This window comes from Echeneis naucrates, chromosome 5 (assembly GCF_900963305.1).
Source record: "Echeneis naucrates chromosome 5, fEcheNa1.1, whole genome shotgun sequence".
Lineage (NCBI taxonomy): Eukaryota > Metazoa > Chordata > Actinopteri > Carangiformes > Echeneidae > Echeneis > Echeneis naucrates.
The window spans coordinates 25,927,970-25,947,960 of NC_042515.1; the positions used below are offsets into that span (position 1 = coordinate 25,927,970).

The 19,991-nt window shown below is 40.5% G+C and overlaps 1 protein-coding gene across 7 annotated transcripts in view; it reads right to left on the reverse strand.

Annotated features, from left to right (window-relative positions):
- plxnb1b (plexin b1b) overlaps positions 1–19,991 on the reverse strand; it is a 63,862-nt gene that overhangs the window by 15,114 nt on the left and 28,757 nt on the right. For 5 of the 7 annotated variants that reach the window (XR_003840721.1, XR_003840720.1, XM_029501436.1 and 2 more), the window contains 17 exons: positions 19,425–19,503; positions 18,289–18,381; positions 16,391–17,561; positions 13,384–13,566; positions 12,248–12,376; positions 11,822–11,922; positions 11,129–11,261; positions 9,633–9,789; positions 6,299–6,407; positions 4,361–4,469; positions 2,819–3,718; positions 2,306–2,440; positions 2,079–2,201; positions 1,851–1,944; positions 1,515–1,681; positions 1,212–1,363; positions 990–1,095 (listed from right to left, as the gene is read on the reverse strand). Coding sequence is in view for 5 of the 7 variants with exons in the window: in XM_029501436.1 (XP_029357296.1) it covers positions 990–1,095; positions 1,212–1,363; positions 1,515–1,681; positions 1,851–1,944; positions 2,079–2,201; positions 2,306–2,440; positions 2,819–3,718; positions 4,361–4,469; positions 6,299–6,407; positions 9,633–9,789; positions 11,129–11,261; positions 11,822–11,922; positions 12,248–12,376; positions 13,384–13,566; positions 16,391–17,561; positions 18,289–18,344 (3,825 nt within the window). In the remaining 2 variants the exon portion in view is untranslated. The remainder of the gene's footprint in view (positions 1–989; positions 1,096–1,211; positions 1,364–1,514; positions 1,682–1,850; positions 1,945–2,078; positions 2,202–2,305; positions 2,441–2,818; positions 3,719–4,360; positions 4,470–6,298; positions 6,408–9,632; positions 9,790–11,128; positions 11,262–11,821; positions 11,923–12,247; positions 12,377–13,383; positions 13,567–16,390; positions 17,562–18,288; positions 18,382–19,424; positions 19,504–19,991) is intronic. The other 2 variants (XM_029501438.1, XM_029501437.1) reach the window with 1 other exon arrangement.

The following is a 19,991-nucleotide window of genomic DNA, read 5'->3' on the forward strand; positions in this document are numbered from 1 at the left end:
CATGGATAGTCCTGACCACAACTCCACCATACCCTGCACAGGCAGCAGAGCACATTCCCCAAAAGACTGTTACAGAATGTTGCTTTTGTAACGGCCGATACAGAAAATCTTTCCTGCCAAAACACTGCACAATAATTCACGGTTCGGTTAGGGCTTACAGCTCATGATGGTCAAAAATCCAGTATCTCAAATTATTCCATATTTCATTGGACTGAATTGGACTGTAAATAAGAAGTAGATTTGGCTTACATTTGGATTTCATTTGGATATGCGTGCATTTGCCTAAAAGTTTTATGAGAATGCCAATTTCCTTTTCCAGCAGCACTTTGCACCTACCCACGGTGCCATAAATACTATTAACTGGACTGATTTTTGGATCATGACATTAGTGTGTTTCATTAGCCAACCGACTGACTTGGCTTGAACCCTATAGACAATCTATTTGGGTATTGTGAAGAGGAATTGAAAAACAGTAGACTTGACATTACAAAAAAGACTGAAAACTGCTGTCAAAGCAACACGGGACACAGGCTGACCACCTTCATGCCACTCCCTCACACTGATGACAATTCGGCCCTAAAGAAGCTCCAACCAAGTTTTACATCTATAAATGAACAAAATTTTTCAAAATTCTAAATTTACTTAAATTCCAGTATTTCTGAATACTGGATTTTTGATTTTTACTAGCTTTCAACTGAAATTCAAATTACTTTTTGGAAAAACTTACAATGAGTTTAATAATCCATACATAGGCTGTAGCCTCTGGAATTGTCAGGGCTGCTGGCAGGATACTTGAGTTTATACAGCTATATATAAATCAGTATGTCACTGTAAATCTTTGGGTTTCTGACTGTAGTTGGACAAAAGTAGCATCTCAAAAGCATTAATCCTTATGATGGTAATTTTTCATCATCTTATTGTATTTTATTTTTTTAATTATTTACAAAAACCGAAATCAGCTTCAAAATCTCTATAATGAAATTTTATACCTGGTAGGAGAAGGTCTGTTTTGACTGGCCAAGCCCTCCTCCGCTCACTTTAACAGAGACATGGCCCACCCTCTCTCCTCCACTGGCTTTGGTCCTGCACACAATCCTGGAAAACAGACATCACACCCCAAGTGTTAGTTGTGTGGTTGTTCTTAAAACTGCCTCTTTGCAAAGCTGAATTTAGGATGGACACACTCTAAATCACTGTCAGCTGGTCTGTACCTGGAGGAGACCTCATAGAGGCTGGGAATGACAGTGCAGGCCACACCAGCTACTGATACAGAGTCGAGGATGTCTTCAGCCTTCTGTCCTAGGTTGGACCCTGAAATGGTCACCATTGTGCCTCCTTCCAAAAGGCTAGAGAGTGGCTCAATCTGAGGCAAGTCAAAAAAATACGACTGATGTCCTTACCCATCATTAATTTTCAGTTTCAATTTTGAATAATATCTGGTTACGAGGAAGCCCTGATCTGAAAAGTGAAGATCAGCCATGACTAAATAAAACAGAGATCAATTAAGTACTCACTGAATGGATGACAGGGGCAGGGCATATTTGTTGTACAGGTTCATTGCAAGAGTCAGAGTACAAGCAACTGGCCTGTGCAGTGCCACACCACACACAACCATACTTCTGGTCAGCTGTATGGCATCGGCTGCAGTCTGTTCGGCCCACAGAGCAGTTGTACAGGGTCACTAATAGTAAAACAGAAAAATGGCATCAGTCCAAGTTCAAAAATCTTGCTATGAAGTGAAGCTGTCAAGTTGATGAGTTTTAGAGAACAGAGTTTTAAACCTTTTTATATACAGTCCAATATAATAAATCAAATAAATTAAACCTAACCCTAATAAACTTTGACCTCACCATACAGATCAGGAGAGCTGTCCACATGGAAGGTGTCACGCTTCTTTACATACACCATAGCATTGTATTCCTCTACTGGAGCTGAATATGTATACTGGACAAACAATGGTTTCATTAAAAAAAAAAAAAACAAACCAAAAAACCACCCATACACTCCACTACTACTTGCCACACAGTCACAATGAAAGACATTCAAGTGTTATAATGATATACAGCACATTATCAGACCTTGTGTAGTTGACATGTGATGTCAAAGTTGAATGGATTATTGTCATCAATTTCCACGTAGGCATCCACAACCACAGTCTGTCCTTCAATAACGAGCACACACTCATAATCCAGCTCTGTGTCCTGAATACAAAAAAGACAAATTCTGTTTGATATAAAAATTCCTGGAGGCAAACAGAGTCACTGCTGACTGGTGCTGAAATTGAAAGTATACGTGACTGTTGTACCTGATAGAGATGTAAGTTGCGGGCAAGTAAGGTGATCTTCCTCTCTGCTCTGACAGGGAGCAGTGATGATCCCTGGACTTTTTCTACACAGGGACAAGCTGAAGAACCCCAGCTCACATATGAGGCCACATCTCCCTGTTCAATAACCCCCACACATGCACAAAATCTTAAGTAAAAGCCCTTTGAAGTTTGGAGGGATGGTAAGTCCTCTCGTTATGATCACATGCAGACACATATGTAGCAATATTTCCTTGTGATCCAGTGGGGAGGAATTGTGACACTGCAAGTTAAATGAACCAGTGTCTGTGTACATCAACAACATAATCAAGAGCGTTTTTAATGTGACTTTTCTTCATCTAAACAATGACTCAATGAAGCAGCAAAACAACAAAAAGAAGGACAGACAAAGAACAAGCAGGGAAACACTCAAAATGCTTTGCTGAAGCTAAGTCAGAGGCTGAAACTTTTAAAAGAAGAAACAAGAGAGGGGTGAAAAGAGGTGGCTGAACTCACCGGGAGGAACGCTTCAGCTGGATCATATTGGTAGTCTAACTGTGATTCAGTATCCAACAGCTGGATATTGGATGAATGGGCGTGGTCAACTTCACCATCGCCTGACAACACAGTGGCAGCAGAAAATGTTGCTGTATCATTTTCTGATTGAACAGCACTGTTTGTGTACACATCCACTTCTTCCTTTGACCAGAGGAGCACTTCCAGGCTTCTGCTCTCAATGTCTTGTGTGGGCATTGGGATTGTTGTGTGGGTCAGGTCTTGATGGAGCTCTGAGTTGGCTGGTGTGCCCACAGTAAAAGGAATGAGTGGTGGGAAGCCAGATGAGGCCAGTGTGGGAGGCTGAGGTAGGCTCAATGCTTCTTCAGCATCATGGGACTTGCTGGGGGACAACTCTATAACCACTTCCAGGGGCGAGGAGTCTGGGATCATCAGAGACATCACAGGGTCGCTTTCTCTACTTAGTTCAGACACAATGACAGGAGCTGGCTCTGAAGTCACCAGAGCAACACTGGGTATAAATGCAGCACCATTAGTGCTAGGTGTGGTTACACTAGTGAGCTCTCCTGCTACAGTTCCGTCTTTCCTGGTAGTGCCCACTATAGGTGGAGTCATGGATGGGACTGCTGTGGTTGGTGACAGGATAGTCGTTGGCTTAGAAGGCAGGGTGGTGGGTGGGGTGGTTATCCCAGGGCTGGTAGTGGGTGGAGGGGTGGGAGCAGGAGGGGTAGTCACCTCCTGTGTGATTGCTGAAGTGACAGGGTCAATAGATGTTCTGACAAAAGTAGTAGTTCTAGCAGTTCTCATGGTGGTGAATGTAGGGGCAGCCGTTGTGGTATTCGGTCTTTTGATTACTTTAATAGGTTTAGATGGAAGAGGTGCTGACGTGGGGAGTGCAAACTATGGGAGTGCCATGGAAGGAGAAGGAGGAAATGAGGAGTCAATCAGAAGTTAAAAAAAACAAAACCAAAAAAACAAAAAAACTGACAATGACAGTGGATTTGTAGGTGATGTTGAAAACTTGGTGTCGTTTATGAGAAATGCACAGCAATGCTTTTTGAAGGTGATTCACAAAGGTGGAGTTGGATATTTGTCCAATGTGCAATGTATATGTTACAGCTGCACAGAAGTATTAAAGCTGGATAGGAAAATAAAGCGGCATGTCCATAACTTGTGCTTGTGCTCCTGCTGCTTCTTCCAACTGATCTGAATCTGCTGCATGCATCTAAACGAGCACTTACCATTAAGACTTGGCCCTAGTGACCGAAAGATTGAGATCGACCTAATCCTATGCTAAATCATTCCCTCTCTCTGCACAGACTTTGTCTCTCCTGACTTCCACTATGATTAAAAAAAATATCAAAAATGCCTAAAAAGAAGAAAAATGTTATAATTCTGTACATACTTCTAGGTTATGCATCTGGGGTTGTCTGGATCTGAACCTGGACTGCAGTTCACCTATTAGAGCCCTTGGTTGTAAATCTTTGTATTTTACAGTGAGTGCTATATTTTCGCACAAGTGAAATTACATTTCTTACTTACGTGCTGATTGTAGATGATCACCCCTTCCTCACAGGTGGGCTTATGGGTACACAAGTGCTGGTGAACACACCAGTTACAGCCCCACCGGCTCAAAACACAACCACGGCAACTGCAGACAGACAACAGAGTAGACATGTAACTGGAGGTTAACAAACAGGTATGGTATGATAAATAATTGGTTTAGGTGAGATGTGTGTGACAGACAGGACAAGCTGGAAAAATGGCGAGAGAGACATACAGCTAATTTAGGCTGTAAAATTAAATTGTTGCCAATTTGCCATGAGTGGTATGAAAGGTTGATAGTTTAAGTAAATTCAGCCTCAATTTGCCATCACCAGTTATCATGTTATGTGGTTGGATGAGCAGCACACAAAGAGTGTCTCATAACGTGAGCAGGCATGGCAAAGCTAAAGGAGACCAGAAAGATTAAAGCAAGTGGATTTTCAATTTGATTAAGACCTATTGTTAATAATTGCCCTTGATTTTTTCAAAGAAAAATGGTTTCAGCCGCTGTTGCCTTTCAATCTTTGTTATGGGAGAAACAGTTCTACTTTTGGGTAGGTGGGAGCATTGCTTAGGGTGTTGGCTTGGGTAACTAGATACATAGTCACTTCAACTGCTTCACTGAGAGATTCATTCATTCTTTTACCGCTTGTCCATTTCTGGTTTGCTGGGGCTGATGGATCCATTCCTAGCTCACATTGGGCCAGGGTGGGGCACAACCTGGACAGGTTGTCAGTCCATTGCAGGGCCAGCATACAAAGAGACAGATACGAACATCCGCTCACACTCACACCTACAGGCAATTTAAAATGACCAACCAACCTAAACAAGCCAATCTTTGGACGGATGTGGGAGGATGTGCTTCAACTTTCTCGGGAGTTGAAGGTAGACATTTTAGACCTTGCAGAGTATGTGGAAGTGGGACCCAGAGCATGTAGCGTGTAAAGTAGAGAAACACATAAGGACCAGGACGTTTGCCATTTAAGATGCCGACTGCAGTTCTGGTGCTTGTTCAGAAGGCATTTTCCCTTATTCAAAGAAAAAAATATAGATAATTTAGAGTTTTGTTAGAGGAGTAGTTGGCACTGTTTGAACTGGAGTGTTTCCTAGTCAATCCTTCCTTAATCCAAATTGATATGACCTGTAAAAAATTGTGTCGTGACAAACAAAGCTTCAACTGAGTTTGGGGGTGGATTGTTCCAACCGGTTCCGGAACTGGAATTTTGGACCCGGTTCCAAAAAAGAACTGGATCCGTGTACCAACACTAGTTGAAATGAGCTGTTACTGTTAGCTGTTACTGTTACTGCATGTTACTGTGGTCTTTTAATGAGCTCATCCCAGTATGACCACTATCCCTTGACCTCTCTGATCAAGGCTTTTCCTTTTGCATCATTGCAACTCACATAACATAATTTTGTTTGTTTTGGTTACATTCTGAGTAACAACAAGAGACTGCTTTGGAAAAACCCAAACCAGACTGCTCCAGGAAAATAGTTACGCTATGTCAAATTCACAGAGGCCACATTTTTCCCCACTCTGTAGCTACCCACCTGAATCTAAGTAAGAACCCAGTTCTTACTTTGCCACTTGATTAGGTGAATGGAAAATGGAATGAATAAGATGTGGAAATGTTCCTAATAAAGGGATTGGCCAGTGTATGAGCTGAAATACATAGACTTAAAATGTGTTTCTGCGAAAGTTTAAGATAAAACAAAGTTACAGGCTGATGAAACTATTTTATAGTATTTGAAAAAGACACAACAGAGGGTGATAGGAGATTTGATATGTACACCAAAAAGAAGAAAAAAAATACAGGTAAGAATAAGACAAACAATAAGAGCACAAAATATGCAGTTAGAAGTTACCAGAGACAGAGACGATCAGGATGAGAGGAGAAGAAGAGGAGAACTAATAATACATCAGTGGTAACTCACGGCATGCTGCCAGACAGTTGTTTAACAGCCATGCAGTCAAAGAAGATGAAATCCTTTTCTGTGACGGTGATGTTGCCGAAACGAAGAGACAATGTAACTGTAACATAGTCTGACAAGAACACACACACACACACACACACACACACAAAAAAAAAAGAAAAAGAGAGCATGAGGACGTGCTAAAACAACACAGGTTAACATCAGCATAGATTTTAGCAAGTAGGGCTCATAGTGGGATTTCATGTCAGATTAATTAAATATGGGATGAAAATAATGTTCCACAGAACACAGAGAAGAAAAAATGGTTTGAGCAGATAAAACACATGCATGATAAAGCCCATGTGGACTCTCCATCTTCTGACAAAGTGAATTGAAAAATAAAGATGTAAAACATGTAAAACACATGCTCAAATACGGAAATTTTAAAAACTGCAAAAGTCATAAAGTTGTATCAAGGAACTTTACACAAAGAGCAGGTCCAAACCAAACTCTTTATGACGTTTTTCAAGAGGCACATCCCTCTAACAGCAAGTACTTGGCAACAGTGGCAAGTAAAAACCTCCTTAAAGTGGCAGAAACCTTGGGCAATACCAGGCTAAGGGAGGGCAGCCATCTGCCTCAAGTGTTTGGGTTGAGAGAGAGAGAAAGAGAGGGGGGTGGGGGTTGGCAGAGGAGGAGAGAAGAAGTAACAAAGTTATGAATGTAACTATAGTTCTATGAATCCTGAATGACTGTGCCATGCACTTAAAGCATTGAATATTTACCTTCACACACAGTTCAAGTGTGTATACCAAAAGAGTTACCCACGACCCCTGGATGAACAGAAAGAGACTATCTTCCTGTGTCACAAGAGGGTAATTTCCTACAAAGTCTTCTCACAAGACATCCAGAAGAAGCATCTCTTGAGTACAACAGGAAGTGCTTGAGAGCAAGATGCACTGCTCGTAGCTCTCCCACATGGATGTGTTCAGCACGGTCTTCCACAGACCACAGCCCATGACTATCCTTCTCTTTCACAATTCACCCCATCCCGAGGAGCAGGCATCTGTAGTGACAGTCTCTCTGCAAGATGTGATGGAGCCCTTGGCGATGCCACTTGGCCAAGGTGAGGATTCACAGTCAGGACAATCTGAACCTTCCATGTCTGTGCTGCTTGGCATCCAGGTGGAAGCTGTTCAACCACTTCTGCTGGGGGGCATAGTGATAAGCCCAGTAGGGAAACAGCAGCAGTTCTCCTTTTTGAAACAGAAGCAGAAGGTGTAGGATGTCGTCCTCATGTGGGGGAGGGAGCAGACATGCTTTCATATTTTTCATATGTTCAATCCCACGCCAATCAAAGTTGTGATCTACAGTGGTTCCAGCCAACTCTTTTCCATTTTTATCTTATGTCCTAGATGGGCCAAATGGGATAGAAGATGCATGGTGTCTTGGGACACCTGAGCCCATGATGGTGCACAGAATTGGTTGTCTACGTAAGGCAGAAGTTTCATAATTTCGGAATGCAGAAGCGCAAGGGCCGTTGCCACGTACCTTGTGAAAACCCTTGGGGAGAGGGAGAGCCTGAATGCTTGATGCTTCATGCATGGGTATCAGGGCTCAGCCAGTGGTTTGCAGCCAGGAATAAGCCTTACTCTCTCCAGGCAGCAAGTAACAGAGGGTGTAGGCCTTCGTCTAAAGAGGGAAGAGAATTAATTGATTCTGCTGGCTGTGGTATGTTCAGCCCCTAGTGGTCCAGGGCCATGTGTAAAGTGGCCCGCATGGAACTATCCTCCGTCCAAACCAGTGAACTCTGAGGTGAGGAGTAGGTGCTTGGCTCTGAGACAGGGGAGGTCCCAGCTTCTGTGTCACCTGTAAACTCAGTAGCTGAAGCTGCTAGAGAAAGCGCATCATCCTCTGGAACCAGCACAGGCATATCATGCTCATCCTCCAAGGAAGCATCAGGGTCACCCCATGAAGCATCAAAGCTCTCCACCGAAGCATTAGAGCAGTCAGCCAGGTGCATTGATCTCATCTGGGACAACGCCATAGAAAAATTATCCACCTTTGAAGAAAGCCTGCTGCAATTCGATTTTGCCTTCTTCCTGGGGGGAAGATTCACAAGTGGGGGAGCTAGAGTCAGTGCTTCAAGGGCTACCACGCACAAAAATATCTAGAATATGGGCTATGTTGCATTCCTTGTGACAACGTCAGAGGCGTCTTCCATTGGGTGAGGACTAAAACGACTGGACTGTTGCTCGGTGGCCCAAAGTCCTCTTTTGATTCACTCACTTTCTACAGTTTATCCGTTTCCACGTTGCGCAGTTGCTGGAGTCAATGGCAGCCAATGCTACAGGAGGCCAGGTCATCAGGTCACAGGACCAACATACAAGCAATTTAAAGTCACCCATCAACTTTCAGATGCATGTCTTTGGACTGTGGGAGTAAACCCATGAAGGTATGGGGAGAAAATGCAAACTCAGCAACAAACACAGCAAGGCCACAGATCTGGGAATAATACCCAACAGCACAAACTACTACATGCCGCCCTGCCCATCCCCTTTTCAGATTAAAGTAAATCTTTCATTTCAATTGGAAACAAAGGTCCCAGAATCTGCAGGAAAAGAGGGGAGACATTGAATCCAAATTGCTTGAGGTCCAGTGTTAAGTTTCCACAGTCAGTGGTGGTTTGGGGAGCCATATTATTTGCTGGTGTTGTTCCAATATGTTTTATCAGGTTCAAAGTCAGTGCAGCCAGCTACCAGGCAGTTTTAGAGCACTTTATACATCCCTCTGCTGCCAGCTTTATGGAGATGCTGATTTCATTTTCCAGTGCACTCAAACACAAGGACCATGGTATCCCTGTGTTTGATTGGCCAGCAAACTTGGGTGACCTAAAGCTCATTAAAAAAAAAAAAATCTGTGGGATATTGTGAGTGAAAGATGCAAGACAGCAACCTGGGCTTCCATAATGTATCAGCAGTGCCAGACTGATCACCTGCATGACATGCCGCACGCCTGCAGTTATTTATGCAAATGTAGCTTTGACCAAGTATTCAGTTCTGTACATGTTCATTCTTTACAGTAGTCCAGCATTTTTGTCAAAACCCCCTCTCTTTTTTTGTAAATTGGTCTGAATTAATATTCACATTTTCTGACATACCAAATTTTGGGTTTTCATTAGCTGTATGTTATAATAATCAAAAAACAAAACCAACACTTGAAACATGCGTCTGTGTGTAATGAATCTATAATGGATAACACATTCTGAATTGATTTACTCAATAAATCAACTTTTTGATGATATTCAACTTTATTGAGATGCACATTTATATCAGTTACAGTATAGCACACTCACCCTGTCCTGAAGGCACCACTGGTACCCTGCTGCTGTTGGGTGAAAGGCATTTGACTCCTGTTGTGGTGACAGTGGCAGGACTGTGTTGGTCCTGGAAGAAGCAGGAGTAGATTTCATCTTTCGCCAACACTGGTAGACCCGAGACTGACAGAGACACCTAAAAAATTGGAAGACTTTAAAAATACTGTTGGAACACATCAGACAGACCTACTGTGCTTGTGGACTTCGGAAATTAATATGGGGTCCATATCTGCTGATGAGACTACCATATTAAAAATTAAAAAATCTAAACCTAAACTGCCTCTCAGGGTGACAGCCAACATCAAGGAGCAAACTGGTAGAGAATGGGTAAATACTGAATAGAAAAAGAATAATTGGGTATGAATCTGATCCACATCTGATCCACTCAAACCACTCATACATTTGAATGTTGATAAGTTTGATTTGAAGACTAGATTAAAATTTGGAGCGTGGACCACACTGAGCGAACTTGGTGCTAGAGCCAATGCTGGGTACACCCTGAACAGTTCGCCAGTCCATCGCAGGGTCAACATACGGACCACTAACACTCAGACCTATGGGCAACTTAGAGTCACTAATCAACCTAAACATGCATGTTTTTGGGCGGTGGGAGGAAACCGGAGGACTTGGAGAAATCCCACACAAGCATGGGGAGACCATGCAAGTGTGAAGTGTTTTAATGTTACTACACCCAGGAACCAAACCTACAACCTTCTTGCTGTGGGGCTAATCACTATGTGCCGTTCTGCCCTGAAATATTCTCAACTGTCCATTACTGGTGGGCCTAATTAAGTCTCAGAAGTCAGCTCTTTGGAGGGTGTGATGTTTTATATTTCTCCAATATCACAGTCAGTTGTAAAGCTTTTCCTCAAAACGCTGAACTCTCTTGCAAATAATCCTTGTTTAAACCTGTCCCAACCATTTTCACATATTCTGTTGCACATAAACACGAAGTTGAATGTAATATAGTACATGTTTTTCGCCAAAGTTGTTTGAACAACCCCAAAGGAATGATCAATTAATGTTGCACTAGAACTGTGTATTTTTCTCAATAAATTAGCTAAAAATGTTTTGCCTTTATTTAAGCAGGGCGATCAAATAGATTTTTTTTAAGTGGGCCCTGGCCAAAAGCCTATAAAAACCTCAGTTGGTTATTATGGTTTACTAAGAACAGATTATCTTAGATTAGAGTATTACATTAAAATGAAATCAACAACACAATGTGCAAAAAGCATGGTGCTCTGTATATTTGCTGAAACTACTCAAATTTAACCAAGCTGCCAACTCAACTAATGTTCTCTACCACAGTCCCACAACAGATGCATAATGAACTGAAAATATCTGAGTAATTCAACTGGCTAAAACCTTACCTCTATGTGGAACTGTGATCTATTTCTATCTATCAATCGGTAGAATAGGTACATCAACTGTTTTAATCTGCTCCTTTGCTCTTGGGGTTTCTGTCCAAGACTTACCATCTTGCTCTCCTCTCTGCTGATGTTGGAGGGGCTTAAGTCCTGTATGGTCAAACACTGCTGCTCTATGTCGAAACTCCACAGCCACTGACCTAGCTGGTTCCCACGTGCACACTCAGATTGCAACACACATCTGCAGGGAAAACACAAGATTGCACCATTAATATAAACAACACAGAGATAGAAACACAAATGGGACAGAGAGGTAGATTTCTCTCATGAGACTTAAATACAGTTCTACAAGGAGTCTGATAGTTCGACAAGCTGGAGTGTTTTAATGTTACTAACCAGATCCAAGTGAATCTAAATGAAAAGCATTTCACATTACAATGAATGAGTGAATTTATATTGCATAATATAATATGGATTGTAAAATTCAACAATAGTAAACTTAAAATTTTATACATGAACAAATGATGAGCTATGTCAAAAATAAATAATACAGTTTGTATGATCAAATATTAATCTAAACATTTATACAAGACTGGCCTCAACACAAAAGAATCCTTCCCAGATGATTGCTGCTACCAATCTTTTGCATATTGCATTTAATCACAACAATGACAATTCGGATACTTCCTAGAATTCTATTTATCTGTGGACTCGATTCAATTCACATACAAGTGGTAAATAATGTAATTGCTAGATTCCAACACAACCAGGGCTGGAGTTAACAGGTGGTGTTGTTCTCACCTTCCCTCCAGAACACACCAGCCACAGTAGGGGTCGTGGGCCAGTAGGCAGGAGTGGCAGCCTGTGTGCTGCTGGCATTCAGCCACTGGTCTCTTTTGCAGCTGGAACCAGGATGACACAATCATGTTCAGTTGTGCAAACCGTTTTCACAAAACTTCCAAAACCAGATTATTGAGAATAGTTGGCCTATTTTCTTTACTGGAACAATGCAAAATGAAAATAAGGTCATTAAAATCATCCCAATTGCAGAAAGCCCAAGTGGAATAGGGAGAATTTAAACAGATATAAGCATTTTAATAAGCATTGCAAGTATTTTGTATGTAGTTTTATTATTATTATGCATGGAAAAAGAGAAAATAATGTGATTACATGAATTATTGTATGTTCCATCTATGTGTATGAATATGTGCATGTATGTTCATGTACCATGTTACGGGTCATGATAAAGAGATGTTCCTCCTTTTGGTCAAGGATGAGGTCTGCATTGATCGCTGTGTTCCGCTGAATGGAGATGACAGAATATTCCTCCACCTCACCATTTGGCCCCAAGAACACCTGAGGAAATGTATTGAAATTAATAGTATGATAATGTATCTACTGTCAAATTCCACTTGCAAATATGACTCTTCTGATCAAGTTCTTTTTGCATAATAGTGTATATGACAAGAAATGTGACTTAATGACTGTAACTAAAGATCATATAGGTATATATAGGTTGCTGTACAATGTTTATTTACTTATTTTCCAATTTTAAAGTGTTAAAGAGAGAAAAGGTTTTTTATGTAAGAATCTTACGATTTGCATGTAAGATTTATATTATCTGATGTCATTACTATTATCATTATTTATTTACTATTAAATATGTATTGGCCAATCCGCGACGGGGTGTCAGAGAAACAGCTCATGTTTATGCATTAATATGCATTGTATGTAATTAAAACCAAAAAACAATAAAAACTTGTGAATAATAGTATAATTTTTTTCTAATTGAATCATAATAGCATAAGACAGGGGTCTTCAACGTTTTCCAGGCCAAGTGCCCCCAAAGTGATGGAGAGATCAAGCGGGGACCCCCTGCTTTTATATATATATATATATATATATATATATATATATATATATATATATATATATATATATATTTCAATCTAAATTGAAAGAAAAGCTGATTGGAGATGTCACCCTAACTATTTTTGTTGGACTATATTTCCCCATAAAAATAATTTGGTTGATGATATTATTTGTACATTATTGTCAAGATCATTATATGCTATTGAAGGAACCCTAACCCAAGAAATTGGAGTTGAAATGTGAAATTAAATATATACACATCAATTCAAAAAAATGGACAGAATACACAGTGGCTAGCCTCTGCAGGAGAAGAGAGAGAAAAGCCAAACTGCAGGGTTGACTGCCATGCCTGTTGCATGGGCTTGTGTAAGTCACAATTACATATCACAATTAGACTATGTAGTGACAATGCCTGCTTCCTGAGGAGACACACACCAGAATGCAAACTGATAACTTGTCTGTGTATGCTGTACAAGCTGTGACACTATTACCTTGTGCAGGTTTCCTTTAGAGTCTCCTAGGAAGGCAATTGTATGTCCTGCCCTTACACTGATTGACACAGCAGTGAGACGGGCAGACGGGCTGTCCAATATTGTTTCTGCCTCCACAGCAATTCGACTGGCCATTGGGCTGGGGGTGTGGTCAGAACCACAGGGGTAGGCATCCAGGGTGTTCTAATAGGATACATGAGAGAATCATGTTCAAGTAAAATTAAATCATATAGGTAAATAGCACACCAACTTACACATGAAATTTAATTACTGCTTTGAAAGTCCTTCAAGTGATTTGTCATTGACTTCTCAGTGAATTGTATGTCACCAGAGATGTAAAAGCAATGTTCTTGTCAATGTCATCCCAGCAGGATTTACTGTTGAAGACAAGAGTCTATGTATGTGCCTTAAAACCTTTCATGGATTTGTCTCTGGTAAACCCAGTTTGGCAGAAGACAGCATTGTTGGTTAATTTCCAACCATGCCATTTCTCTCTTCAGTGCATTTGAGAGCAGGTTTGTTGCTCCATCACTGGTAATTTTAACAATATAAAACAGAGGTAGTGAACTTGGGAGCTCTGTCAATTGAAGTCTGCTCTCTACTAGTCCCTTTACTTGCCTTTTACTCAGTTTTTATCCCAGTTCTCAGAGTTTGTATCTGAATTAATTCTTAGCATAAATTGAGTCATTGTGGGTAATTTCAGGATTCATGCAGATGTTCACAGTAAGAGCCTCAACTCTGCATTGACTTTGTTATTAGACTCAACATGTAAATGACCATGCATTTAATTATACCCGTGATTATCACACATTTTATCATTACGTTTGGAAAGCTTGTGCTCCTCCCACAGAACTGCTGGAGACGAAAGCTAGCTCAGCCATGTCCTCAAAGCTTAGCACAACACAATACAATTATTTCAGCACACAAATTACTGGTGTTCATTCAACTGCTGCTTAACACTGACTCAAGCCTACTTCATCATGGCATTATCTGAAATTACTGAGCTGGACATTTGACTGATTCTGCGACATACTCTCAAAATGATCAATCTTTTTCTAAACCTAGTCAAACATTTGATCATGGGATCATAGCTGATTGATCTATGCAAATGTGCGACTATTGCAAAAATGCTTACATAAAATTTGAAACAGGCTGCAGCATGGTGGTGTGCATAATTGCTGCACTCACATCATAGGAGTTCTCCAGGCCAACACAAAACATCTACAATCATTTATTATACTTAGATTACCATAAAATCTACTCCACATAAAAAGGAAACTTTTTGAAGGAGAGGAATCAACACCAAATTGAATTGTGAAAGCACCTGAATTGTCCACCTGGCTCTAAACGACATTAGATCCACTGAAACACTTTTCCTACCAAATGATTTGTTTCAATCACCACAGTTACTGCAACCCACTAGGAAAGGGAGTATCATTATTAAGGGTCCAACCTGCTTCCAGGTCAAAAATGATTGATCAATCATAATCATCAATCTATTATCAAGAATGTTTATTGTTTTGCTCCTAACTTCCTGATCACACATTAGAAATCCAACAGTTTTACTGTGTTTCAGATCAAAGGCTATTAAAAGTAAATTTTGATCAAAGAAATATTGTGCAAGTTACAAGGGTCCAACTTCCTTTAGATTCTATTAAAAACTGGCTGTTGACAGTGCAGATACTTGAGTGGTTAGTACACATGCAAGGTTATTGCAGCGTCCCATGTTCGATTCCAGGTTTGGACCTATGCTGCAAGGTCACTCCCCTCTTTTTCTCACTGTTTCCTGTCAGCCTGTCCACCATTTAGTACTTAGTAAAGGCATTTAAAGCCAAAAAAATGAAAGTGTTGCCCACCTTGACAACTTATTAATTTGTAATTTCTAAATTAGGAATTGAGAGGGTTCAAGTGAATTCAATTAAAGGAAGACAGATATTTAACACAGTGGCTACACTTTCAGTTCAAAGAGGTCACATGACAGTATCCTATTTCCACCACATGTACTATGAGTGACTTTTCATTTTACTGTTTTACAGTGGCAAGAAAATTATATTTTTTTGAATTATTTGGTTTTCAGCATGAATTGGTGATAAAATGTTATTTGCTCTTCATTTAAGGTCAAGAATATTGTCAAACAGTGCGTTTGTGACAATATCACACAATCTTAACCTTGTGTGGTATGGGGATGGCACAGTGTGAAAACTTTCTTTATCAATTACACACATTGACAGACATTGATAGTGGAAAAATTAAATGAATGGTCTAAATGGCACGAAATCTGGGCTAAGATTGGGCCACAAGAAACTAGTAGATTTATTTGTTTTAGGGTCATTATCCTGCTGCTACGCCAGCTTCTACTGATATGTAAGCTTCTATGTTGTGTCTTGGAGTCATCTTGGCAGGGAACCCACTTCTAAAGAGAGTGCCCACAGAACCCTATAGCCTCCATTTATATATAACTCGTCAAGGCTGTAGACTGATGGATGTCTAAATTCCTTGAGAATACTTTGTAACATAACAACATTATGCAATATATCAACAGTTCTGATCATAGGTCCTCAGAGCTCTTTGTGATGCAGAGTTCATATCAGGAGAATAGCACCTTTGAGTGTTTTGAGTCTCATGAGCCAAAATCGCTCTCAACCACACCTTTAAACTGATTTAATTGATTGGACTCCAGGTCTGCTAACTCCTGACAGCCATGTGTTGCCTTTCTTTACTAAGGTAGAGTTTCATATATGTTTTCAAACCGAAACTGTGAATGTTTGAATGATGTGTACACTAGGAACAAAGACGGATAATTGCTTAAAGTAAGTGTGTCATTTATTGAAAGTTAAAATTGTGATTTTTGTAGCTTTGATAATGGTCAGACTATATTTTTAGATCTATGTAGACATAAACGCACATAATTCTGGACAATTCAGTCACTTTTTCTTGTCACCGTAAATGGTGACAGTCCTAATAACAAATTACAACAAAAACACGTAGTTCAATGTGATGAACTCACCTCTGGCAGGTTGGCACAGTTGGACTTGACTTCATATTCAATATAGGCTGCCTCGCCTGCTGTTTCTCTACCCATCTGTGTGTAGCAAAGGTCTCTGGTGGAGTTAATCCTGCGGTCTACATCTTCAAGATTAAACATACAAAGAGCTGAGTCTTCACTTGGCTGAGTTGAAGAAGCCAAATGAGTGGAGAAGACACCAAGTAGAATATCGGAGCCTTCATTGACTTCATCATCCTTGGAAAGCCCAAGTTGGACAGCTTGCAGCAGGTTGTAAATTTTTCCTGGCCTCGAGCGACATGTCAAAGGTACTTCTACATAGGAGTAATAAGCCTGGTCATCCAAACATACACGAGAAATGTAGGTACGATATTCGCGTGACTGGGACTTAAGGTCCCGTCTGTAGAAGAGGAAGTATACATGCTGATGATGGGCAAATGAGGCAACAAAATGATGGTCATATTCTGAGAGACGGCCAGCCACAGCCAATTTGGCAGTTTCTTCATAAGAAAAGATGGGTTCCAGGACAAGGTTTCGAGTGGAAATAGGTGGATGGCTACTAGTGTAACCTCGGCCAACAAATAGTACTGGTTGCTTGTCAGGATGTGACCGAACTACAAGCCCAACAGTACTAACGTTGGGGTGGTTAGCTGCTACATATTGGGTATCTACTGGCCGCGTGGTGGAAAAAAGTACCAGATCCACAGAATCCAAACTACGTTTCTGACAAATTCCTTGATTAACGCTCCCACATGTAATAAGTTCCATGGAATAAGGATCAACTAGCAGGAGTTTATTGTGGTTACTGGTGACCCTGGCCTGAGGGCAGTTGCTCTCTGTAACAGGTGGTAAACACTCCCGACTATCAGTGACAGGTCCAGTGGTATCCTGTAGTTCAGGCTGGAGGAATCGATCCAACTGAAATAGTTGATCTTGTGCCCCGATATATACCCGACCAATGTTATCGTCAGGATGTAGGGCTAAGTGTTCGAACACGGTATCATTCCGGGTAAATGTAGGGTGAAGACTAGAAGGGGAGGAGTCTGACCACTGGACAATGCCTTTGGTTAATGAGATGAAAGGCCAACCAGCTCCTAACAGCAGAATAGAAAGCAGGGTCTGAACAGCTAAAAATGAAAGATGACACCCCTCCCCCGGAGGCATGGCAGCAGAGCTGAGAGAAAGAAAACAGGACAAAGTGTTAGTTACTATATGAATGTGGATACAATTTGTCATAGAAACTGTTCTGGATATACTTTTTGAAAGGCCTTGAAAGGTTTGGTAACTTGACTGGCACTGGAATCAGATGTGTTGTCTTGCTGTAACTTAACAGTACACACAGTAACAATTTTTGTTCTATGGAAATAAAGAATATTGAGTTACATTACCAAAGTAGAGCAGCACGTAATTTGAGGTGGTGTCTATAAATATAATCACAATTGTGTGGGGGATTCAAGATCGTGATTGGGTGAAGGGCATACAAATCACTGTGGTCTTTATGAGGACACTATAATAGTCCACAGAATGGTTAAAATATTCTGTTGAGGTTGTGTTCCGTGTTGCTATGATTGCATCATAATTTTTTTGCAGATTTGCCACCTGCAAAATTATGCCATGCTCTACCACATCCCAAAGGTTTTCTCTTGAATTAAGCCATGACACCAGTTTAAGGCAATGTTGCTTTGTGGCATGGTGAAATATTATTCTGAGTAAATCGTCAGAAGTCAGAAACAATGCTCAGATTGCATTGACGTTCAATGATAAATTGATTGGTATCGATTGGACCACAGTACAGAAGAAAACACCACAGTCACCAGCCATGATTGACAAATTTCTTGTTTATCTCAAAACCTACAATCTGCTGCCTCAGCCAAGACTCATTTTACTATCCTTCAGCTTACCAATGTGAGTGAGTTTCTACCCAATGGAGCCTGTGGGTCCAGCTATTGGCTGACATGGATATGGTCTCTGACAGTGTTGGGAGTAACGCGTAACTGAAAGAAATTAATTAATGTAATGCGTAATTGCAGTAATGCGAGGCATTATTAAAAAAGTTGATAGTATTGTACTCTGTACAAATGTCAGTAACGTTCGTTACAATGCATTTTAACCTGGATTGAAGTGGTGGGGCTTCTTTTTCTATACAAAATCAGCAAAATTACTGCAAGATCAGTAGAGGAGAAAATTCTGTGCACCATGTTTCACTTCCCCTTCTAATCTTCTATACAGAACAGAAGAGATGAGTGCAGCAACTGCAGATGCAATGTTGGACAGTACATTTGCAAGATGGCCATATGCCCATTATTTTCAGTTCGTCAAAAATAAGGATACGAGGAATATCATAGTTAAATGCACTTTGTGTGCGAAACCTCAATATCTGTCCACTTCCTGAAATAGTGCCAGTAATTTTAAATTATTGTATTGTAACTATTATATTGTTATTATATTAAACAGAGTTTAGCCTACACTGGTCTCTGATGCTGTAACCTATTTGCCCCTAGGTCAATTTAAAAGCACTGCCCTTTCTGTTATAATCAGGCCATTATCCTCTTGAATTACCAAGATGATTACTCACTTGATGTTTGTTTTAAATTTTTACACTGGGCTGATTAAAATTTTCAAACTGGATAAAATTGCGAATAGGTACAGAAGTGCCCATCTGGCACATCCTTTGCAATCCCACCACAGTCAAATTTACTGACATCACATTTTCCCCTTATCGGGTGTTTGAGTATTAAGCAAAAATATGCTGACCTGCATGCATACTGTAGCAACTTCTTTGTGTATTGTGAATATGAGAAAATAAGCTGATGTACAAATGATCCAAATAAAGTACTCAGTTGTTACACAGTTTCTGTATGATACTGACCAGCAGTGGACAACCAGTCTACAGTTTTATAATGCCGGACAATGTATAGGTCATTGGTCTAAAGATTTTAAGTCCAGCTCCGTTGCATTTAATGATTCTTCGGGACCTTTAACACTTAATTTGTTTGTCCTTTCTGCAGAAAAACAATCTGAAACATTAGTTCCTCACCATTTGTTTCCAGTTGTGTGTTGTCACCTCATGACTTTCCAGCAGCATGGAGTTTGAAACACATCATTATGGACACAACCTATAACACAAAGGCAAGTGAAGTCATATGACTACATTCTACACTATGACACCTACTGAGTCAGCTATGGCAGTACATACACAGATAACAAATGTCCCAGAGGACATTATTGTGGGCTACCCGTTTCCTACGTACCAAGAATGGTGTTGTTGTTTTTGTATCACTACAGTTAAGTAAATCTAAGCTTAAAGCCATATTTGACTGGGCTTTATCCATTTTTTTTTTTTGAAAGGGCAAAGAAGAAGCCAAGTTGACAAGGTTTGGTCCAAGAGGGTTTCTCAGTGCGACGCGCACTCTCTGTTCCATTATAATATACCCTCATCACTAGGATATAAGACACAAAAAACCTTGGTTTTTAGAGTACCTGGCATGAAAGACAGGTTGCTGTGAAGAGAGAGAATGGCACAAGAAGCATCAGTGGGTCTTTCCTATTTGAGCACCTGAGTCTGTGCTTTCAAACTTGCAAATTTGCAAACTTAGACATAATA